This window comes from Oncorhynchus mykiss, chromosome 14 (assembly GCF_057628025.1).
Source record: "Oncorhynchus mykiss isolate SJ-2025 chromosome 14, ASM5762802v1, whole genome shotgun sequence".
NCBI classification, from domain to species: Eukaryota; Metazoa; Chordata; class Actinopteri; order Salmoniformes; family Salmonidae; genus Oncorhynchus; species Oncorhynchus mykiss.
Window position 1 is genome coordinate 22,822,295 of NC_143035.1, and position 25,410 is coordinate 22,847,704.

Sequence of the window (25,410 nt, forward strand, 5' to 3'; positions counted from 1 at the left end):
TATCGAACCTGCCTGGTGTGTTCCTTGTTCTTCATGATGCTCTCTGCGCTTTTAACGGACCTCTGAGACTATCACAGTGCAGGTGCATTTATACGGAGACTTGATTACACACAGGTGGATTGTATTTATCATCATTAGTCATTTAGGTCAACATTGGATCATTCAGAGATCCTCACTGAACTTCTGGAGAGAGTTTGCTGCACTGAAAGTAAAGGGGCTGAATAATTTTGCACGCCCAATTTTTCAGTTTTTGATTTGTTAAAAAAGTTTGAAATATCCAATAAATGTCGTTCCACTTCATGATTGTGTCCCACTTGTTGTTGATTCTTCACAAAAAAAAATACAGTTTTATATCTTTATGTTTGAAGCCTGAAATGTGGCAAAAGGTCGCAAAGTTCAAGGGGGCCGAATACTTTCGCAAGGCACTGTATATATACTTTTTTTGTACCCTTTCTTTCCCCAATTTTGTGATGTTCAATTGGTAGTTACAGTCTTGTCCCATCACTGCAATTCCCGTACAGACTCGGGAGAGTCAAAAGTCGAGAGCCATGCATCCTCCGAAACACGACCCTGCCAAGCAGCACTGCTTCTTGACACACTGCCCGGAAGCCAGCCGCACCAATGTGTCAGCGTGCATGCTCCCGGCCCGCCACAGGAGTTACTAGAGCGTGATGGGACAAAGACATCCCAGCTGGCCAAACTCTCCCCTAACGACGCGGCGCCAATTGTGCGCCGCCTCATGGGTCTCCCGGTCGCGGACGGCTGATTGAACCCAGGTCTGTAGTGACGCATCAAGAACTGCGAAGCAGTGCCTTAGACCGCTGCTCCACTCAGGGGGCCCTCAATTCAATATTGGTGTCAGGGCAACAGCCGTGTTACAATACTATAGGCCAGTGTTCCCCAACTGTTCCAAATTAAAATCATTTGTCTTGCCCAGTCACCCTCTGAATGCCACACACACACATTCTATGTCTCAATTGTCTCAAGGCTTAAAAATCCATCTTTAACCTGTCTCCTCCCCTTCATATACACTGCTGGATGTGGATTTAAGAGGTGACATCAATAAGGGATCAAAGCTTTCACCTGGTCAATCTATGTAATGGAATGGTGGTTCCTAAAGTTATCGTAAACAAATGTAAGTCAGGTTTGAAATGATTAGGTTTTAGTCAAATATTATTATCTGTTTGGGCTTCTTGCGGTAAATTTGCAGTCTACAAATTATTTGTAGTTATGTTCCAGCCCCATGCACATCCACTCTAAAAAATGATCTAGTTCATGATGCGTGCTGTAGGTGGTTGAAACTCATTCAACACAACCTGAGGGTTTCAGCATCAATCTACAATGTAACATAGAAACAACAAGTCTCCAACAGATTTATCCCATGTCACAAGGTACTCCCAATAACAGGAAGCCTTAGAGTAAGTCTAGCAGCGAAATTATGTCACTTCCCTAAAAATACTGTAGGTGTCCTACAATTCACCTGAAAGAATGAACGTGCAAGAATTGGCGGGAGACAGCTGAGTGGATTGTGGAGAGCTGAGCGTATGCATTCTGGAGATAGCCTATAGGTGTGTCCATCTTCACTACACACACACCATTTCTCTCCTGTTCTATTGGTTTTTATATCTATTTTATTTCGTCGTCCCGAAGCCAAATACACAATCCTAGTCAGCCCATCCTAGTTGTTGCATCTTTAGATTCCCCCTTTTCTAAGATTTTAATCTGTTAGAAACATACGTGTTATTTCATAGTTTGGATTACTCTACAAGTACACTGCTCAAAAAAATAAAAGGGAACACTAAAATAACACATCTTAGATCTGAATGAATGGAATAATCTTATTAAATGTTTTTTTCTTTACATAGTTGAATGTGCTGACAACAAAATCACACAAAAATGATCAATGCAAATCAAATTTATCAACCCATGGAGGTCTGTATTTGGAGTCACACTCAAAATTAAAGTGGAAAACCACACTACAGGCAGATCCAACTTTGATGTAATGTCCTTAAAACAAGTCAAAATGAGGCTCAGTAGTGTGTGTGGCCTCCACGTGCCTGTATGACCCCCCTACAACGCCTGGGCATGCTCCTGATGAGGTGGCGGATGGTCTCCTGAGGGATCTCCTCCCAGACCTGGACTAAAGCCAACTCCTGGACAGTCTGTGGTGCAACGTGGCGTTGGTGGATGGAGCGAGACATGATGTTCCAGATGTGCTCAATTTGATTCAGGTCTGGGGAAGGGTGGGCCAGTCCATAGCATCAATGCCTTCCTCTTGCAGCAACTGCTGACACACTCCAGCCACATGAGGCCTAGCATTGTCTTTCATTACGAAGAACCCAGGGCCAACAGCACCAGCATATGGTCTCACAAGGGGTCTGAGGATCTCATCTCGGTACCTAATGGCAGTCAGGTTACGTCTGGCGAGCACATGGAGGGCTGTGCAGCCCCCCAAAGAAATGACACCCCACACCATGACTGACCCACCGCCAAACCGGTCATGCTGGAGGATGTTGCAGGCAGCAGAACGTTCTCCACAGCATCTCCAGACTCTGTCACGTCTGTCACATGTGCTCAGTGTGAACCTGCTTTAATCTGTGAAGAGCACAGGGCGCCAGTGGCGAATTTGCCAATCTTGGTGTTCTCTGGCAAATGCCAAACATCCTGCACGGTGTTGGGCTGTAAGCACAACCCCCACATGTGGACGTCGGGCCCTCATACCACCCTCATGGAGTCTGTTTCTGACCGTTTGAGCAGACACATGCACATTTGTGGCCTGCTGGAGGTCATTTTGCAGGGCTCTGGCAGTGCTCCTCCTGCTCCTCCTTGCACAAAGGCGGAGGTAGCGGTCCTGCTGCTGGGTTGTTGCCCTCCTACGGCCTCCTCCACGTCTCCTGATGTACTGGCCTGACTCCTGGTAGCGCCTCCATGCTCTGGACACTACGCTGACAGACACAGCAAACGTTCTTGCCACAGCTCGCATTGATGTGCCATCCTGGATGAGCTGCACTACCTGAGCCACTTGTGTGGGTTGTAGACTCCGTCTCATGCTACCACTAGAGTGAAAGCACCGCCAGCATTCAAAAGTGACCAAAACATCAGCCAGGAAGCAAGGAACTGAGAAGTGGTCTGTGGTCCCCACCTGCAGAACCACTCCTTTATTGGGGGTGTCTTGCTAATTGCCTATAATTTCCACTTGTTGTCTATTCCATTTGCACAACTGCATGTGACATTTATTGTCAATCAGTGTTGCTTCCTAAGTGGACAGTTTGATTTCACAGAAGTGTGATTGACTTGGAGTTACATTGTGTTGTTTAAGTGTTCCCTTTATTTTTTTTGAGCAGTGTAGTAAAAATAAAGAAAAACCCTGAAATTAGTAGGTGTGTCCAAACTTTTGACTGGTACTGTATGTGTCGCAAAATTTTTCAAATGGCTGGTAAATTAAAATGTTCCCGGTCACCTTGTCAGGCACACACAAACACACTACATATGCTCACACACATTCATATTGATGCTACACACACATTTTTTGTCAGAGTGACTTACAGGAGCAATTAAGGTTAAGTGCCTTGCTCAAGGGCATCTGCATATGTCACCTAGTCAGTTTGGGTATTTGAACCAGCGACCTTACTATTTCATTATTTTTCTTGATTGTTAACTCTGCATTGTTGGGAAAAGGGTCTTAAGTAAGCATTTCATGGTGAAATCTAGTCTACACCGGCGCATGTTACAACATGCTATACAGTATTGTTTGTTAATTTCACCTTTATTTAACCAGGTAGACCAATTGAGTACAAGTTCTCATTTACAACTGCGACCTGGCCAAGATAACGCAAAGTATAAGTAGGCTATACCATCTTGGCCATCCCCCACAGCTGTACAGTATAAGTAGGCAAAACCATCTTGGCCATCCCCCACAGCTATACAGTACAAGTAGGCAAAACCATCTTGGCCATCCCCCACAGCTATACAGTACAAGTAGGCAAAACCATCTTGGCCATCCCCCACAGCTATACAGTACAAGTAAGCTATACCATCTTGGCCATCCCCCACAGCTATACAGTATAAGTAGGCTATACAATCTTGGCCATCCCCCACAGCTGTACAGTACAAGTAGGCAAAACCATCTTGGTCTTTGGTTGGTTATATAAAGACAACATCAAGAACAGCCATACAGCATGGCACGTTGTGGCTCAGCTTATGTGATGTTTAAATGCCAGATTTCCTTACCATGGACGAATGCATCCTCAACTTTACAAGGCAAAGCTATATACAAATCTTAGTGAGTTTGCTAATGAAAGCAAGCTTAATGTGCTGAAATATTTACCAGGCCCAAGACATAATGACTCCATTCTACCAGGCACAAGACATAATGACTCCATTCTACCAGGCACAAGACATAATGACTCCATTCTACCAGGCCCAAGACATAATGACTCCATTCTACCAGGCCCAAGACATAATGACTCCATTCTACCAGGCCCAAGACAATGACTCCATTCTACCAGGCACAAGACATAATGACTCCATTCTACCAGGCCCAAGACAAAGACAATGAATTAACTCTGCATTTCCTTTCATACCGCACTAAATAGAACACCATAAGCCAACATTGTGTTGGGTATTCTCTAACAAAGTGTTGAGTAGGCAGGATTCCCTTTGCACTTTAACTTTCCAGGTTTTCCCAGTGTTGACTTATTAATACAATGTCGTCATAAAAGCAAAACATTTTTTAGTTATTGCATGAATTACAAGGTGTTGAGCATGAATTCAGTTTTTCCCAGCTAATAGGCTATTAATAGAGAGTCAAAGCCATTAAAACTAACGACAGTTGCAGTGTCTGTTAGGACACCATTTACTAATGTAAGTTAACCACTTCTGCTTCTTGTTTGAGACATTTAGAAGTTTAGTGGTTTAAACTTTACTACACGGAGTAAACATCCTTTAAATATCACTGTTTGCGTCTTGGGAATCTCCCACTGCATACATTACTCCCCCCCCCCAATCACCAGAGGAACGGTGATGCTGAGTGTGCGTGTTTCTGCGTCTAACGAGATGAATATATCCATTAGAATTCCTTAACGAGGGTAAATCCACATGGCTGCTAATTAGTCCGTGCTCCATCTTCTCACAGAGCTGGAGGACTGGACTGGTTCTTGTGATGCTAGAGAACATTAAAGCCACTAAATGTACCCAGCTCCCGATGCAGCAGATTGTCCCCATTTAACAGGTTTTCCATTAGGGAGCAGATTAATGTAACACAGCAATAATAGATATAATGGCAGTGTTCTGAAAGGCTGAGGGACCCCGGCGCTGTCGTTAATGGTAAGTCATCATTATCTAATGTTCTGTTGCTAAGCAGGTGCACGTAGACAGAGCCACTCTTGAGGGTTTGTGAGGTGTAACACGTCTAAACCAGCGCACAGCGTGAGGTTTTAACGTGTAAGGATGTTGTTAAAAACACCATACTTTGATTAGTCACTATCTTTTTATCTCTCTAAGACACCGTAAAACAATGAGTGCTCTCTCCCCTCCAAAGGGAAATAGTGTATTAGATTTGTGTGCAGTGGCTTTTATCTAAAGTTCTCTGACTGGCTTTCATCTGAGCAGTGACATTACACACTCTCTTAAACAAACATGCACTCAGAAAACCAGGCAGACTGACATGTCATGTACTATGAAACGTTCCATTTACGTACACCCAATCAGCCTACTATTTACAACGCAATTACGGATATTGGGACACGGTCATTCACACAGGTTTTCATAATGACGAGCACTTACACGTGAGCCAATATTTTATGTGTCTCTCTGTGCGTATATCTACAGGACAAGACTGACACTCTATCCAAGGTTTATCGGTCATTCACCCTTTCAATAGGCTACATTCATTAAAACAGAGCTTTTCGAGGTCTGTTAGATGTCTCGGACTGAAATTGAGAATACTGTCCCATAAATGACCATAAGATCTCATCCCCGTTCGTGGTTTCTTTCTTCGTCTTCGTAAGTGAACTTAGGATAAAAAACGTCTAGGGTCAAGTTAACCTGTCAGTAAATTATACCATGAACGCCTGAACACGCAACACACTAGAGCATATGCTGAGGCAAGAGAGCATTGAAGTGTGTTGATTCTCCTCAGGTTATCTGTCGCTCTAGTCAATTTCAGTGCAACTGTTCATAGACTAACATTGTTCTGCACAAACACCATGTTTATTAAATACACATCGAACGTGTCCTTATGTACCTCCATCAATCTAAACCTACTCACGGTCTTCATGTCTAGCTCTGGGTTGGTAACGACGCAGAATAATTCAGAATAATATTAATTAGTGAGAACTGAAACTCACGAGAAAGGGTCATTTATTGAAAATTTTGCACAAAGACGAATGGTAAAAAGAGTGGTTTATTAACACTGACAATTAATCCTGACCAATTAAGGTCACCAAGACAGCAGAAAACACACAGCAACACCTCTGTCTTAAGGCCCTTCTCATTCTACTTGTCATAATGCAATTAATTAGAGACATTCTTTAATTAGAATGCACAGCCACTGATTAAAACTAGGCCTCATTTAGTAATGAAAAAGTCAACACACACATGAAAGCGGGGGCGCACGCACACTTCCTCTCAGCACATTACCCTCCGTGTGACAGAACACTCCGTGAGAGATGCCTGAAGGCATTTCTGAGCATTGATTGGCAGGTGCTGTAGGCATAGTAACAGCCAGGCTAAGGTGTGAGAGCTGCAATCCCAGCAGACCACAATCCTGCAGATTTTAGACAGACAGGCCTGACCTCCAAAGGACTAACTGGCAATAAGGCCCTCAGGATGGAAAACATGACATTTTACCAAGTTGACCTCACTTTAAATGATTCTCCCAGTCTCATAGTATAAAATGCATAGGTACAACTGATGTACACCTCAATTGTAACAGTATTTTATTGTACCTGGAGGAAGAGCTGTGTAGTGTTATGTACTTCTTATATACTGCAGTAATATGACAGTACTATACTGCCCTACCAAGCAAAAAGGCAGTAACTGCTCATTTGGTCGAAAACTAGATAATGTCATTTTTGCTACATTAAATACATGCGTAATCATGTGGACAAGTATCCTGCCTCTATTGTATTGTGTTTTGGATAAAATGGGGGTCATGTTAGCAGTAACATCACAGTTACTGTGAAACCAAGGTAAATAAAGCAATTTCTCTCAGTTCCACACTATGAGCGGTTACTGCCTTTTTGCTTGGTAGGAAAGTATAGTACCTGGAGGCAGAGCTGTGTAGCATTATGTACTTCTTATATACCGCAGTAATATGACAGTACTATAGTACCTGGAGGCAGAGCTGTGTAGCATTATGTACTTCTTATATACCGCAGTAATATGACAGTACTATAGTACCTGGAGGCAGAGCTGTGTAGTGTTATGTACTTCTTATATACCGCAGTAATATGACAGTACTATAGTACCTGGAGGCAGAGCTGTGTAGTGTTATGTACTTCTTATATACTGCAGTAATATGACAGTAATATAAAACCTGGAGACAGAGCTGTGTAGTGTTATGTACTTCTTATATACCGCAGTAATATGACAGTACTATAGTACCTGGGGGCAGGCTGGGTCTCTTCCTCTTAATGCTCTTCTCAGCTCCGTTCTCCAGGGGACAGTCTGACACCAGCGGCACGTTTGAGTTGCTGAACTGCAGGGGTTCGTTGTTGGAGGACGGGTCAAAGGACAACGGGTTCAGTCCTGAAACACAACAGAAACACAACAAGCAGCCATGTTAAACCAGATGGACCATAGATCTATAAACCACAACAAGCAGCCCTGTTCAACCAGATGGACCATAGATCTATAAACCACAACAAGCAGCCATGTTAAACCAGATGGACCATAGATCTATAAACCACAACAGAAACACAACAAGCAGACATGTTAAACCAGATGGACCATAGATCTATAAACCACAACAGATACACAAGCAGCCATGTTAAACCAGATGGACCATAGATCTATAAACCACAACAAGCAGACATGTTAAACCAGATGGACCATCGATCTATAAACCACAACAAGCAGACATGTTCAACCAGATAGACCATATATCTATAAACCACAACAGATACACAAGCAGCCATGTTAAACCAGATGGACCATAGATCTATAAACCACAACAAGCAGACATGTTAAACCAGATGGACCATCGATCTATAAACCACAACAGATACACAAGCAGCCATGTTCAACCAGATGTACCATAGATCTATAAACCACAACAAGCAGACATGTTCAACCAGATAGACCATAGATCTATAAACCACAACAGATACACAAGCAGCCCTGTTCAACCAGATGTACCATAGATCTATAAACCACAACAAGCAGACATGTTCAACCAGATGTACCATAGATCTATAAACCACAACAAGCAGACATGTTCAACCAGATAGACCATAGATCTATAAACCACAACAGATATACAAGCAGCCATGTTCAACCAGATGTACCATAGATCTATAAACCACAACAAGCAGACAGACATGTTCAACCAGATGGACCATAGATCTATAAACCACAACAAGCAGCCATGTTCAACCAGATAGACCATAAATATGGAAACCACAACAGAAACACAACAAGCAGCCATGTTCAACCAGATAGACCATAGATCTATAAACCACAACAGAAACACAACAAGCAGCCATGTTCAACCAGATGGACCATAGATCTATAAACCACAACAGAAACACAACAAGCAGACATGTTAAACCAGATAGACCATAGATCTATAAACCACAACAGATACACAAGCAGCCATGTTCAACCAGATAGACCATAGATCTATAAACCACAACAGAAACACAACAAGCAGACATGTTCAACCAGATTAATCTTGAGTAAGACACTATTGTTTAACACATTCACAATATATCCACAGAGCAGAGTACATAGGCTACAAAAATGTAATATGTGGAGAGAAATGTATGCCACAGACTGTTTGACCTCGGAGAAGTCTAAACTAAAGAAAACAGACTGTGGAAATACAACTCTATTCAACCATAAGAAACCATATGTTCAGGATCTAACAAAGTCCGGAGTTAACATACTTCACTTCTTGAAGGAAACACCTTAGAGAGCCCTACAACTTAACACTATGTCAGAATCTCCAGAGTTCTGTCTCTCTGTTCAGGTCTTTAGACAGTGGGGACACTAGGGAGCATCTCAGAACCAATAACAGAGTTTCTGAACATCTTTTCTGGTCTCTTTTCTAATTTAGCGGTTTAATTTCTATCCCAGTATATTTCTGTCCTGAGAGGAACCAAGATAGGATTACACACACAAAGACCCCTGTGAGTTATGAACCCACCACACACTCTTCATAGAAGTCTATTATCTAAAGTGACTACCATTAGTTATGAACCCACCACACACTCTTCATAGAAGTCTAGCATCTAAAGTGACTACCATTAGTTATGAACCCACCACACACTCTTCATAGAAGTCTAGTATCTAAAGTGACTACCATTAGTTATGAACCCACCACACACTCTTCATAGAAGTCTAGTATCTAAAGTGACTACCATTAGTTATGAACCCACCACACACTCTTCATAGAAGTCTAGTATCTAAAGTGACTACCATTAGTTATGAACTTACCACACACTCTTCATAGAAGTCTAGTATCTAAAGTGACTACCATTAGTTATGAACCCACCACACACTCTTCATAGAAGTCTATTATCTAAAGTGACTACCATTAGTTATGAACCCACCACACACTCTTCATAGAAGTCTAGTATCTAAAGTGACTACCATTAGTTATGAACCCACCACACACTCTTCATAGAAGTCTAGTATCTAAAGTGACTACCATTAGTTATGAACCCACCACACACTCTTCATAGAAGTCTAGTATCTAAAGTGACTACCATTAGTTATGAACCCACCACACACTCTTCATAGAAGTCTAGTATCTAAAGTGACTACCATTAGTTATGAACCCACCACACACTCTTCATAGAAGTCTAGTATCTAAAGTGACTACCATTAGTTATGAACCCACCACACACTCTTCATAGAAGTCTAGTATCTAAAGTGACTACCATTAGTTATGAACCCACCACACACTCTTCATAGAAGTCTAGTATCTAAAGTGACTACCATTAGTTATGAACCCACCACACACTCTTCATAGAAGTCTAGTATCTAAAGTGACTACCATTAGTTATGAACTCACCACACACTCTTCATAGAAGTCTAGTATCTAAAGTGACTACCATTAGTTATGAACCCACCACACACTCTTCATAGAAGTCTAGTATCTAAAGTGACTACAGGCTCCAAAATAGCAATGAGCCAATCTGTCCAACAGCTCCAAGCAGACAGTCCCTTCCTAAAACCAGTTCTATTCCTCCCACAGATGGGTAGCGTCTTTCAGAGCAGCCTTTAAAGAACGGGTCGATGTGGCGTCGCGACGTGTCAGACTAAACATATAATTATTTCATGAATTGGCCAAGTGCAACTGTGCTCTCAGCTTAGCAGTGGTGTCTCTGCTCGGTTTGGCAGCTGCGCGGGTGGGAGAGAGAAGCCTGTGTGCTTCGCGGATTACCAGATATTTTTCCTGTAGTTTTATTGAAGATCACGCTGCAGCGCTGTCGTTCAGCAGCAGATGGTGCACTGTCAGACACTTACTTGTCATTCCCACAGGCCATCAGTCACCACTGTCATCAAATGGATGTTAGCCACCAGTTCTGACTGAGCTCAAACGTCATGAAAACGCAAATACAGCTTGGAGTTGGTTTCATACAAACTTTGAGAAATAACGAGGAGCACACACAATGTGTTTTGTGCGGGGAGTGCTTATTAATGAGTCTCTCAAAACAAATTAAAACAACACATCCTGACAAAACATCCACAGCATGACAGTAAACCCAGGAAGTTATTTCAGAACAGGACAGAATGTTTCAGGAAACGGTGCTTCGGCAGTGGAAAGTAAGTCAGCTAGCAAGGAATTGTCGTAATTTTATAACAGGTGATGAGAAGAAATAAGGGAGTACTCTCTCATAGTAGATGGGAGTTTTTCTTTCAAACAATCCCCTTGTACACAGCTAATAGCTAGCTACTGCAACCCTAAGTAACACTACAAAAATGTAGGCCTACTGTACAGCTTACTGTAGAAGTTATTGTTGAAAACAAGTCTAGGTTGGAACTGTTGCTGTTTAAATACAAGTGGAATAATCTGATTGAAATATATTGGGAGTATATATAGTGGAATAAACTGATTGAAGCAATAGGCTTTTTGAGGCAAACACTCATAGTTCTGGGTTGCTCATCTACAACAGGAAGCGGACTCCTGCGTGACTGGTAAAACAGTAGATGTTCTGGTTCAGTTTGGCACCACATACCTATGTGAGTCAGAGTTCTCCACTCTAGATTACTTAAAAAACAAGTACAGAAAAAGACTCACCTCAGGGTTGCACTGACTAGACCTGCTTGTTGAAAACTTCAACCCGCCATACCCCTCTCATTAGGACTGTGTGTTTTCTGGTCAACATCTGTGTGATGTGATCAGTTTCTTCCAGTTCAGAATAAAACAGGATTTGTTGTATTTTAAAAGCAACAGTTCCAACCGATACCTTTTTTTCAACAATTTCTACAGTAGGATGCACAGTGGGCCTGATCATTCATCTGAACTGTTACTCAGGGTTGTACTATCAAAAAAATGAGCCTGTGTGTGTTCTGTTATACATCCGTGTGATGTGATCAGTTTTTTCCTGTTCAGAATTAAAATGATGTATTATATTTTAACAGCAACAGTTCCAACCTAGAGATGTGTTTGTAATGTGGAAAAATAAAAATAAACATGAACAAGTATTTGATACACTGCCAATTTTGCAGGTTTTCCCACTTACAAAGCATGTAGAGGTCTGTAATTTTTATCATAGGTACACTTCATCTGTGAGAGACGGAATCTAAAACAAAAATCAATAAAATCACATTGTATGATTTTTAAGTAATTAATTTACATTTTATTGCATGACATAAGTATTTGATCACCTACCAACCAGTAAGAATTCCGTCTCTCACAGACCTTAGTTAGTTTTTCTTTAAGAAGCCCTCCTGTTCTCCACTCATTACCTGTATTAACTGCACCTGTTTGAACTCGTTACCTGTATAAAAGACACATGTCCACACACTCAATCAAACAGACTCCAACCTCTCCACTATGGCCAAGACCAGAGAGCTGTGTAAGGATATCAGGGATAAAATTGTAGACCTGCACAAGGCTGGGATGGGCTACAGGACAATAGGCAAGCAGCTTGGTGAGAAGTCAACAACTCTTGGCGCAATTATTAGAAAATGGAAGAAGTTCAAGATGACGGTCAATCACCGTCTGTCTGGGGCTCCATGCAAGATCTCACCTCGCGGGGCATCAATGATCACGAGGAATGTGAGGGATCAGCCCAGAACTACACGGCAGGACCTGGTCAATGACCTGAAGAGAACTGGGACCACAGTTTCAAAGAAAACCATTCGTAACACACTACGCCGTCATGGATTAAAATCCTGCAGCACACTCAAGGTCCCCCTGCTCAAGTCAGTGCATGTCCTGGCCCGTCTGAAGTTTGCCAATGACCATCTGGATGATCAAGAGGAGGAATGGGAGGAGATCATGTGGTCTGATGAGACAAAAATAGAGCTATTTGGTCTAAACTCCACTCGCCGTGTTTGGAGGAAGAAGGATGAGTACAACCCCAAGAACACCATCCCAACCGTGAAGCATGGAGGTGGAAACATCATTCTTTGGGACTGCTTTTATGCAAAGGGGAAAGGACGATTGCACCATATTGAGGGGAGGATGGATGGGGCCATGTATCGAGAGATCTTGCCCAACAACCTCCTTCCCTCAGTAAGAGCATTGAAGATGGGTCGTGGATGGGTCTTCCAGCATGACAACGACCCGATACACACAGCTAGGGGAACTAAGGAGTGGCTCCGTAAGAAGCATCTCAAGGTCCTGGAGTGGCCTAGCCAGTCTCCAGACCTGAACCCAATAGAAAATCTTTGGAGGGAGCTGAAAGTCCGTATTGCCCAGCGACAGCCCCGAAACCTGAAGGATCTGGAGAAGGTCTGTATGGAGGAGTGGGCCAAATTCCCTGCTGCAGTGTGTGCAAACCTGGTCAAGAACTACAGGAAACATATGATCTCTGTAATTGCAAACAAAGGGTTTCTGTACCAAATATTCAGTTCTGCTTTTCTGATGTATCAAATACTTATGTCCTGCAATAAAATGAATTACTTAAAAATCAAACAATGTGATTTTCTGGATTTTTGTTTTCGATTCCGTCTCTCACAGTTGAAGTGTACCTATGATAAAAATTACAGAACTCTACATGCTTTGTAAGTAGGAAAACCTGCAAAATTGGCAGTGTATCAAATACTTGTTCTCCCCACTGTATATGGGTATTTCATTGATATTTGTTTTTGTATTTATTGCATTTGTTTTAGGCATAAGGACAAATAAATGTACTGATAATTCCGTACAGTTGCATGTTTTCACAAGCTTGGGTCCCAGGAAATCACAGAATTTCTAATTTGGGACCCAGGATGAACATGTTGAAGAACCCCTGATCCAGAGAATAAAGCAATAAGGAGAGTAGTGGCTGATGAATTATGGAAACAATATCAATGTGGATATTGCCCCAAAATCCCAGGAAACAATAAACTAATTAAATTGTGTTCCGAGCCTAATATATCAGAGATTTCCACTTCTCTAACTGGACGTGTGTTATTTGTAACTCAGAACAGGGTCAGGGAGAGACCAGCCCGGTTCTCATGAAAAAATGCTTAAATTATCTAGGTTTACAATGGTTTTGCTAGACTTTGTTGTCAGACAAAAAATATCTGAAAATATAGAATAGCAGACTGGTCTGTGTCAGAGAGATCCATCTCAGTTCTGCAGAAGAACACACAGAGCTCAGGAAAAACATACAGTTGAAATCGGAAGTTCACATAAACAAGTTTTAATGACTCCAACCAAAGTGTTTCAACCACTCGACAAATTTTTGTTAAAACTTCTTAGGGCTTGCAATCCCGTTAACGGGATGATATGACAACAGCCAGTGAAAGTGTCAAATTGGAAACAGAAATATCATAATTAAAATTCCTCAAACTTACATGTATTTTATACCGTTTTAAAGGTAATCTTGTTGTTAATCCCACCACAGTGTCCGATTTCAAATAGGCTTTACGGCAAAAGCACCACAAATGATTATGTTAGGTCACCACCAAGCCACAGAAAACAGCCATTTTTCCGGCCAGTCACAAAAAGCACAAATAGAGATAAAATGAATCACTAACCTATGATGATCTTCATCAGATGACACTCATAGGACAAAGATTGTACTTTTTGGAGAAATGTCCTCTGGTCTGATCAAACAAAACTAGAACTGTTGGGCCATAATGACCATCGTAATGTTTGGAGGAAAAAGGGGGACGCTTGCAAGCCGAAGAACACCATCCCAACCGTGAAGCACGGGGGTGGCAACCTCATGTTGTGACCAAGCTTTAACTTCCTGACTGATGTCTTGATGTTGCTTCAATATATCCACATAATCTTCCTGTCTCATGATTCCATCTATTTTGGCAAGTGCTGCAGCATAACACTCCCACAACATGATGCAGCCACCCCCATGCTTCACGGTCGGGATGGTGTTCTTTGGCTTGCAAGCCTCCCACTTTTTCCTCCAAACATTACGATGGTCATTATGGCCAAATAGTTATATTTTGTTTCATCCGACCAGAGGACATTTCTCATAAAAAGTACGATCTTTGAACCCACATCAAGTCGCAAACCGTAGTCTAGCTTTTTTTATGTTGGTATTGGAGCAGTGGCTTCATCCTTGCTGAGTGGCCTTTTAGGTTATGTCGATATCGGACTCGTTTTACTGTGGATATAGATACTTTTGTACCGGTTTCCTCCAGCATCTTCTCAAGGTCCTTGCTGTTGTTCTGGGATTGATTTGAACTTTCGCACCAAAGCACATTCATCTCTAGGAGGCAGAACTCGTATCCTTCTTGAGTGGTGTGATGGCTGCATGGTCCCATGGTGTTTATACTTGCGTACTATTGTTTGTACAGATGAATGTGGTAGCTTCAGGCATTTGGAAATGCGAGAATAAATGATGAACTGAAGAAGGAAATTGGTCACTGGCTTCCAATCAGTACTGCTTTTGTGGGGGTACAATCAGTGTCCTTTTGGCAGGTAGAATTGACTTCCTTAGACATGCAAATGCCCTTAGGTAACACCTTTCCTGCAAGCAATCTAGAAAGGTATGCTCCATTCTTTATATGAGCAAACACTTAACTGAAGTTACCCTACATGAGCAAAAGTATGTGGACACCTGCTTGAACATCTCATTCCAAAATTATGGGCTTTAATATGGAGTTGGTCCCTTCTTTGCTGCTATAACAGCTTCCACTCTTCTGGGAAGGCTTTCCACTAGATGTTGGAACATTGCTGCAGGGACTTGCTTCCATTCAGCCACAAGAGCCTTTGGGCACTGATTCTGGACGATTAGACCGGGCTCACAGTGGCCTTTCCATTTCATCCCAAAGGTGTTTTGATGGTGTTGAGGTGAGTGCACTGTGCAGGCCAGTCAAGTTCTTCCACATTGATCTTGACAAACCATTTTTGTATGGACCTTGTGTAATGGGTGTTGGGTGTTGGGTGTTGGGCTGTCACAAAGTTGGAAGCACAGAATCGTTAGACCTAAGGGCCTAGAGGCCAGGTGGTGAAGTCTGATTCATCACTCCAGAGAAGGCGTTTCCGTCCAGAGTCCAACAGCGGCGAGCTTTACACCGCTCCAGCCGACGTTTGGCATTACACATGGTGATCTTAGGCTTCTGTGCGGCTGCACAGCCATGGAAACCCATTACATGAAGCTCCCAACGAACAGTTCTTGTGCTGACCTTGCTTCCAGAGGCAGTTTGGAACTCGGTAGTGAGCGTTGCAACTAAGGACAAACCATTTTTAAGCTCTACGCGCTTCAGCACTCGGCGGTCCCGTTCTGTGAGCTTGTGTGGCCTACCACTTTGCGGCTCAGCCGTTGTTGCTCCAGGACATTTCCACTTTACAATAACACCCCTTACAGTTGACCAGGGCAGCTCTAGCAGGGCAGAAATTTGATGAACTAACTTGTTGGAAAGGTGATATTTATTTATTTATTTTACCTTTATTTAACTAGGCAAGTCAGTTAAGAACAAACTCTTATTTTCAATGACGGCCTAGGAACTGCCTGTTCAGGGGCAGAACGACAGATTTGTACCTTGTCAGCTCGGGGGTTTGAACTTGAAACCTTCCGGTTACTAGTCCAACGCTCTAACCACTAGGCTACCCTGCCGCCCCATGAAGGTGTCATGTGCTCTTCAGTATGCGCCATTCTACTGCCAATGTTTGTCTCCGAAGATTGCATGGCTGTGTGTTAGATTTTACACACCTGTCAGCAACTGGTGTGGCTGAAATAGCCAAATCCCCTCATTTGAAGGGGTGTACACATACTTTTAGATATATAGTGTACATTACAGATTAATTCACATTTCAATTAACATAAAACAGTCTGTTTATCTGATTGGATTAGTCAATAGCAACTTCAGATGTGGTTATATCAAGTCAGTCAGATTACCATAAAAACAGTGCATTTGTAGTAAAACTCTCCTCCATTTGAGAGAAAACCAAAGAGCCAGAATTTAAATATTTTTCAAGAACAATTTAAGTTAAATCAAAACAACTTTCAAGCAATTTGAAAATGACAGTTGCTTGTGAAACCAGTTGCTTGAAAGTTGTTTCGATTTAACTTAAATTGTTCTTGAAAAATATTTAAATTCTGGTTTAGCATCTCAGTTTACAGCACCCAACATTAGCACACCAATGGTAAGGTCATGTTGTGACAAAGCAATGACTTTCATAGCACACAGACACACACTTAGCCATATGCACCCCGCATGCGTCTTCACAGGAGTCATGACATTCAGTCTGTATACATCAAAGAAAAGTAACCTACATCTCAAAGGAATATAGAAATGATTAAACACCCCATAACCAACATCCTACGTTTCAGGACGAGCAGAACAGACGCTCTGCACAACCCCAAACGTCTCTGCATCGTATGACCACTTCTGGACAAGACTTACAATACCTAACTGAATAGTTGGTTTTACTCTGTGGGCTGGCAGGCTGCCTAAAATGTGCAGGAGGACTTCCTCTGCCTAGGTTCCAACAGGCCATACAAAATTCACAACAACCCTTTGTTGGCTGTTTGGGATTAGCCTCTGTACCCATCTCAATAGCTGCAATAGGAGCCCACTCAGTATCTTGGCTCACTCGCACACCAGAGAGCAGCGTGAACACACACCACACCCCTTGGCTGGACAGACTGTGTCCATCGCGCTGAATCCAAGACCGACAAATCCATTTGGAGCCTACTTTGCGCTCTGATGTCCTCTGGGACTTCACAGATGTATCAAGCATGTTCAACGCGAGTTTGCTGTGTCGTAATTCATTCTTCCAAAAAAAAACACAACAAGCTCTAGGATGAACATCTTAGATGCGTTCCTTATGCATGCCAATATAATGCCAGTAATGAAGAATTTCATCCGTAGTCAAATAAAATGTAAGACCCTTAAACTCCTTTTGAATCAAATCCTTAAAATAAGTTGATTGCCATAACTCAATTGCTTGTATATTCGCCACTACGTACTCATTATATATCAGTGAATAAACACATTTAGTCCAAAGTTGAACTGGCAATATATTGGCATGCATAAGGAACACATCTAAGACGTTCATCCTAGAGCTTGTTAAGATAATACTTATGGTTGGGCTGCCTTACAGAACTATAAAAAGCATATGCATGACCATGGTAGCAATTGAAAAAGAACACTGGGGATTATGGGGAAATTAGCAGACCAAAGGTGAAGACAACAGTTAACCTGCCAAGAATGAATCCAAACATTACACTGCTGACTTTGTGCATTTTACAATAACGAAATCAATAACGAAATCTGAAAGTACTCCGGATACATTAAACAACAAGGTATTTCAAGGCACTTTTATGACTCAAGGAAAGAGCCTTCAACTATAAGGTCCTTTGTTGAGGATCTTCTAGCTTTGCCAATGAGGAACTGAAGCAAGCACACTTGTTTGGAACACAGCCCTGCATCCCCACCATCACACAATTACTGTTGTTAACGCCACCCAAAAGCAGTCCATTTTTAAATCGCAATCTGGGTCAGGTGCCCTTGTTTTAAAAGCTTATTCTATGGCCAACATGGCTTGCTCAGTTCTAAAATAACATGGTACAGTGTTCGTTGTTCAAAAGGCACTTCAGACAGATTGTCATTTTGGTGCGCATAGAATTGAGTCATGAGAGCATTCCGCAGCCGTGTTAGCTGTGTTCCGCGGCTAATTCTGTTCAGGACAACCCAGGGTATAACAAATGTCATCCTTGTAACTGTGGATCAAACATAGTGATCATGAATGTTGACACCGTAAATTACAGGAGTTTTCAAATATGGAAACGTGAAGTGCACATTTGGACTCACGGGTGTGTGGTTTGCTTGTATTAAGCTTGGGCAGTATTTAAATCATCATACTGACCTCGAATACCGGCAATGAACACAAGGGGCGCTATATTCAAAAGCCACAGCCTTTGCAATCCGAAGGTTAGTAATGCTAAAAATGTAAAATCCCATAGAGGATGCTAACTAAATGCTAATGAGCGCATTGCAAACACTTTATACAGTCTCTGACCTAAACTATTTTCAGGACAGACATCCCAGCTCATAAAGTTATACAAAATGTTTGTGGCACACACAAAACAAATAGACAGCAAGGCTCTTGATCCAGGAGGAGATGATCAGCCGTTACCAGAAACTGATTTTGGAAGAAGCTAACCACTTAGCTAGTTGGCAAACTAGCTACTAAATTAGCAAATCAAATGCACAACTGCAGAGTAGTTAGCATATTTTAGACAGTTAACTTAATAGTTATAAGATATCTAGCTGGCAAACATTTAGTTGTGAATTCCATACTGTAACTAGATCACCTGGTGAGTGCTGTACAACAGTGAGGCTCCGGTCTGTCGACGTTGTGTGCTCGTAAACAAACACCACGTGACCTGTAAATTTCATAACGAAAAATTATGTGACGGGTGAAATGAAGAACGCAATCTGCACAAGCTGACTGCTGGTATTTATTTAACAAGTAGCCACAAATATTCAAAAGTAAAAATACAATTTAAATAAAACTTTATTTTTAAAGAAATAGTATTGAAAAACTATCCCGTGACAATTTCCAAATACCTCGGTATACGGTATACCGCCCAAGCCTAGCGTGTATGACATAAAAGCAGTATTTATTATAATCCTCAACATCTCTTTTCTAAACACATCTACTCCTCTCCATTTACAGCATTTCCTTCACTCAGACAACAACAAATGTGCAAAAGTCTCCCAATTAGCAGGATGGATGGGGGCATCTCGTCTCGCATGGTGCTCCAGGTCAGAACGGCTGTCAGCCAAAAACCCATACGGTGCTGTGAAGCACAGATCCAGAGCTATGAATACATGTACAGCATGTTACTGTAAAGCCACTGTTCCAGTTTAGGTGCTTATCAATGACAAAATCTGCCATTTTCAACCAGTATATGGGATGACAGGGTCTGTGAGTGGACAGTAGTGTTGTCACCATACCAGATTTTCTTTGGCAAAAAAATAAAACATGAAGCAGACTAAACTCTATGGTCTTTTAAACCCGACTTTTGTAAAACAGTGTGTGCTATAGCTTGCAAAATAAACACACCTGACTCTGGTTGACTGTTTAGGACCGTTTTCCTTAGTTCGCTTAACGCTCTGTTTCCTTACTTCCTAGTATGGTGATACTGGTAGCGTGACAACACTAGGGGAAGGGATACGTACTTGGGACAAGCCCGTGGACTCAGGACACACACAGGGACAAACGACAAGCCACAGCACCATAGACCTCTCTGTCTAATAAATTGTAGGCCTATGTACACGTTTAAGTGATAGAGAGAATTTGTATTATATGAACATGTAATATATGAATGAGGGCGAAAGCATGCCTCGGTTTCTCTCAGTGTTGTGTCAGTCCAGGACATTTCCTTAATTCTATTACTCTCATTTTAAATCAATGTAGTTCTGTCTATTAATGTTGTGTATTATGTTTCGTGTGGACCCTAGGAAGAGTAGCGGCTGCTTCAGAAATAGCTAATGGGGATCTAATAAAAAGAGTAAATCATTCATTCAGCATTGGGGGCTCAGAAACTGACACCCAGTGAGCCTCATACATTTATGGATGTGCCGGGGTAACGGCATTCTGATGAATGTTTCTCTATCTCTGCTCCACAACACAAAGCCATCCCTAATGTGTTTACAGGAGGATTTGAAATGTCTCACTCTGTTCGCCTTCTCTATAAGAGACTTGATAGAATCTGTCCTCATCAGGCCCTTCTTCCATTCTCTCTCTGTTTACTACCTTCATCTCTTTCTCTCTCCGTGTTCTGTTCTTTATGTAACCACATTTCCATCACAACGAGAACCAACCATCCAGTTCTCTCCCTCTGTGTCATGAAGAGCGTAGATTGGTAAACAAAGGTCTAAACAGAGGACAAACTGTCGAATAAAGTGCAGAATTGCCTTCCCTCAAACCCAGAGAAACCAGCTGGGAGATCTGCCCTATAAACATTATGTAGAAAGTCTGCCTTTTCATCTCCATTCCTGATAGAACTTCTCTCAACTGACTGACTGTCATCACAGTACTCACAAATCCACCCACGCACCCTCCATCTCTCCACCTCTCGCTGCTCGTCAACATCCATCTGGCAGCCTCTCCTTCTCTCTGTCTCCGACGACAGTCTACAGACTTCTCCCAGACGACGGTCTACAGACATGATAAATGCCTCAGTTCATCTTCTAAACATGCTAGAGTTTCATCTGATTTATACCAGAGTTTAATAACTTCAAGAGGAAATGAAAGGAGATTGGGAGAAAAGAGCTAGATAGATAGAGGATAAACATAGCAATTGAAGGAGAGCGTCCGACACGCTAAATTTATGTCCTCTTTAGTAGAATATTATCTGGAGGCTGAGTCTCTGCTCTGCCTCTGCCCTGCCTCTGCCCTGCCTCTGCTCTGCCTCTGCTCTGCCTCTGCTCTGCCTCTGCTCTGCCGCGTCTCTGCCCTGCCCTGCCGCGTCTCTGCTCTGCCCTGCCCTGCCGCGTCTCTGCTCTGCCCTGCCCTGCCGCGTCTCTGCTCTGCCCTGCCCTGCCGCGTCTCTGCTCTGCCCTGCCCTGCCGCGTCTCTGCTCTGCCCTGCCCTGCCGCGTCTCTGCTCTGCCCTGCCCTGCCGCGTCTCTGCTCTGCCCTGCCCTGCCGCGTCTCTGCTCTGCCCTGCCCTGCCGCGTCTCTGCTCTGCCCTGCCCTGCCGCGTCTCTGTGCTCTGCCCTGCCGCTGTCTCTGTGCTCTGCCCTGCCGCTGTCTCTGTGCTCTGCCCTGCCGCTGTCTCTGTGCTCTGCCCTGCCGCTGTCTCTGTGCTCTGCCCTGCCGCTGTCTCTGTGCTCTGCCCTGCCGCTGTCTCTGTCTCTGTGCTGCGCGTCTCTGTGCTGCGCGTCTCTGTGCTGCGCGTCTCTGTGCTGCGCGTCTCTGTGCTGCGCGTCTCTGTGCTGCGCGTCTCTGTGCTGTCCTGCACGTTTGTTGTCCTTGTCCCTTGCCGAGGGCCCCGTGAGGGGTGGAGAGAAGCAGGCTGTGTCTCAGATGCCTCAGCTTCTATGTGATGACCGCCTGAGAAAAAAGGCTGCAATACTCTCAGCTGAAATAATGAGACAGGATAATAGCACTGTCAAATACCAGCAGGAGAGATAGAGACGCACAGAGAGAGACAGAGACACAGACAGAGAGACAGACAGAGACAGAGAGACAGACAGACAGAGAGCACAGGGGAAGTAGTCAGTACAGTAAATCCAGATGAAGTGTGTACAGGAGAGCTGTCAGTACACTACTCCTCTCCTGGTTAATGCTGTTTGCTCATGGTCCATCCCCCTTACACAACTGATCTGGTGTAAACCAGACGCTATTCATTATGTAGGAAGGACGACACAGCGTGTGCGTGTTCTTGTGTGTAACAATGTGGTGTGTGAGGTGAGGGAGTGGACCATCCATCTTGCCAGTGATGAACAAGTCAACAGGTAGTCAGGTAGATTAAAGCCTGTTCATCCATGTGATAGAGAGGAATGTACAGTGACACAAAGCATTAACACACCACTGACCTCATGAATACTATTCTGTTTCTCTTTGAACTTTTATACTCCATTACCAAGTCAAAGCCTTCTGTCCCCAAAGACCTCTGTACTTTACACATTTAGTTACATGGATGTGTCTCATCAAACGCTGTGGCTGGCTGACTGACACTTATCAGACCAATGACAACTGTAGGGGGTTCTACTCCTTCAAACTATCTGAAAAACAACCGAAGTGGCGACTCAGGCAATGAGGGTCTGATATGAGAACAACACAGACCATTTCTAATATTTCCACAAATCTGCATCAAGAAAGCAAGCATGCAGGACAATGCACTGAATAAGTTACCTATTTTAATTCCGTCTAGCCGCTGATAGGTCAAAGGTCACACAATCCCAGTCCCAAAAAGAGATGGCATCTTATTCTCAGAAGAGCCATTTCTATTGAATTAATGTTAGCAAACATTCAGTCTGCTAAAATCAGTGAACGCTCCACAAAGGAAGACCAGGGGGCAGAAAAAGTTGTTTTTATTTTTAAAGGAGACAAGAGGAAGGGTTAGGATCAGACTTTTCACTTGAAGAACATTGGAAGTGTGGAAGTTTGAGTACATTCCTTGACAAAACAAGCGCCCCTCAATGTGTGCAGCTTTCATTAAATCATTACTAGGGAATTAAGTGCCTTGCTCAAGGGTACAATGGCAAGAGATGGCATTCAGGATAATGATGCCAACGTTCATGTTGACGGCTCACAACACAGCAGACTTTTCCCCAACGGCCACAGGATTTGAACTTAAACTATATTTAGAATAGCCTATCATTTTAGAGGTCAGTGAAACAAACCACCGTGACTTCTATGATTGTGGGTTACAACACGGACCTTTCTGACTGCGTCGAGTAAAATGTCTCACCTGTCAGCTGGTTCCTGCTAAGAGAACAGTGATTGTCACAGTCAATAATGGTCACGTTCTCCACTCAGAAACCCTTACTGATGTTGGACTACGGTCACATTCAGACCAGCCCAGAGACCCACAGTGCACTGCTTTCATTCTCTCCCTTATAGACACAGCTGGAAAATAAATAATAGGAGGTTGCTGTTATTTCTCAAGGTCAAGTGACTTGACTCTCACCACGTCTGCTGTGCTGACAGTTGGTGCGTAGAGGTTTGTGATCGAAAATTTGTGGAGAGCATCAGTGATGTTCCTCTAATGCCTGGAAGGCTGGGGATGAAATCCAGTCACAAGGTCTTTCGCAAGGCCCGATAAAGGCCCTACAGAGATTTGTCAGACAATGAAGTGAGCTGCAATTCTATTCATAGCCTGGGTCGTCCAGTGTGGCCCCTAGCACATTAGAGGGATCCACTTGGGTCATGGGCATTAGCACACATAGCTGACTATTTGGAGTGATGGATGCACTGGGCAGATGAATCAACAAGGTGCCTGACTGATCCAGCTTAATGTGTAAGCACAAGCATTCCAGTCATCTGTAGAATTCTCCCCAGGCCATTACATTAGCTTTCCACTTGGTGCTAGCTGCTAGAGTATTTTTAGCGCTAGAGACTACAGAGAGGTACATTTAAACAACAGACAGTGAATCAAAGTGAAAGGAAGCAAGATAGCGTCTTCCTCAGAGGTTATTCCTCCTATTCTTCACACAACACATCAGTAACTGGTTGAACAAACAATGGTGCTTTTTCAATAACTAGCCCTATTTAAAGGCTTGTGTGAAGTTTTGCTTTTGGTGTCTGAGATACAGGCTTCAGAAGGCCTCAGTCAGGTGAAGCATTGAGACATGAGCTCCGTTTCAGATAAAAACCACTAATGAATCAAATCAGGCCTTTTGGCCCCAGACACACAAGCACTGTTAGTTGATGGAAAAGTGCAGCTTCCTTTGGCCAATCCCAGCACAGCAGGTTCTTTATGGAGTCTAAGGAGAGATGAGGACCTGAAAGAGAACAGCCATCAATGGCTCTCAGTCAGTCTACCTAGAGAACACCTGCCTCTGGTCTGGTGAGGACATGAGAGGCTACTAGTCCAGAGTAGACTTGTCTTCTGTTTGGTGCCTAATGAAAAGGCCCTTGGTAAAGGGTGCAGAGAGGAGTGTGAGCTGGGGCAGGCAGCAGAGACCCTGATCACTACTCCGGGCTTCCAGGTGATTTCTGTTCCTCTTCATTCCAGCTCACTAATGACCACAACTGGAAATGGAATCACTCAGTGGAACAATGTCTTTAAACATGTATACAGGCCAGCTTTTCCCCCCTCTGTCTCTATGTTCTACTGCATCTTAATGGACCCTCAGCATAAAATAGATGACCAACAACAGCAGTGGGAGTTCTGTTAAGATGGCAGATGACAAACAACAGCAGTGGGAGTTCTGTTAAGATGGCAGATGACCAACAACAGCAGTGGGAGTTCTGTTAAGATGGCAGATGACCAACAGCAGCAGTGGGAGTTCTGTTAAGAAGGCAGATAAGTTAAATACTAGCTACCAACTTACCTTGGCTTACTGCATTCGCGTAACAGGCAGCCTCCTTGTGGAGTGCAACGAGAGAGAGGCAGGTTGTTATTGCGTTGGACTAGTAAGGTTGCAAGATTGGATTCCCCGAGCTGACAAGGTGAAAATCTGTCGTTCTGCCCCTGAACGAGGCAGTTAACCCACCGTTCCTAGGCCGTCATTGAAAATAAGAATGTGTTCTTATTAACTGACTTGCCTAGTTAAATAAAGGTATAACAAACAAAAAAACAAAAACAAACAAAATCGTCAAATCGGCGCCCAAAAATACAGATTTCCTATTGTTATGAAAACTTGAAAATCGGCAATTCCTATTAATTGGTCGAACTCTAGTAGGGACTGGCAAACCATCCAGGTGTTTATCAGTAGCTGTTAAAGTGTGTCACTATGTGGAGCTCAGTTAAGTGTGTATGGTGACATAGGCTTTGAGCGGACTGACGAAGCTGGGTATTTGTATCTGTGGTGTCGCCCTAGTCCGTGGTGACAGGTATCTGTTGGTGACAGACATAAGCACACCAGCATACATAAAATGCACATAAACACACACACGGTAAATACATCTACGTGGACATACACAGTACATCTTACACTC

General features: G+C 43.1%; 1 protein-coding gene across 7 annotated transcripts in view; it reads right to left on the bottom strand.

The window, feature by feature from the left end:
• The window catches only part of LOC110488996 (ecto-NOX disulfide-thiol exchanger 2), a 296,941-nt gene that overhangs the window by 142,773 nt on the left and 128,758 nt on the right, over positions 1–25,410 (bottom strand). For 6 of the 7 annotated variants that reach the window (XR_016486333.1, XR_016486332.1, XM_090198591.1 and 3 more), the window contains one exon: positions 7,606–7,749. The exons of the other annotated variant lie outside the window; for it this stretch is intronic. Coding sequence is in view for 3 of the 6 variants with exons in the window: in XM_090198591.1 (XP_090054717.1) it covers positions 7,606–7,749 (144 nt within the window). In the remaining 3 variants the exon portion in view is untranslated. The remainder of the gene's footprint in view (positions 1–7,605; positions 7,750–25,410) is intronic. 7 annotated transcript variants of the gene reach the window in all.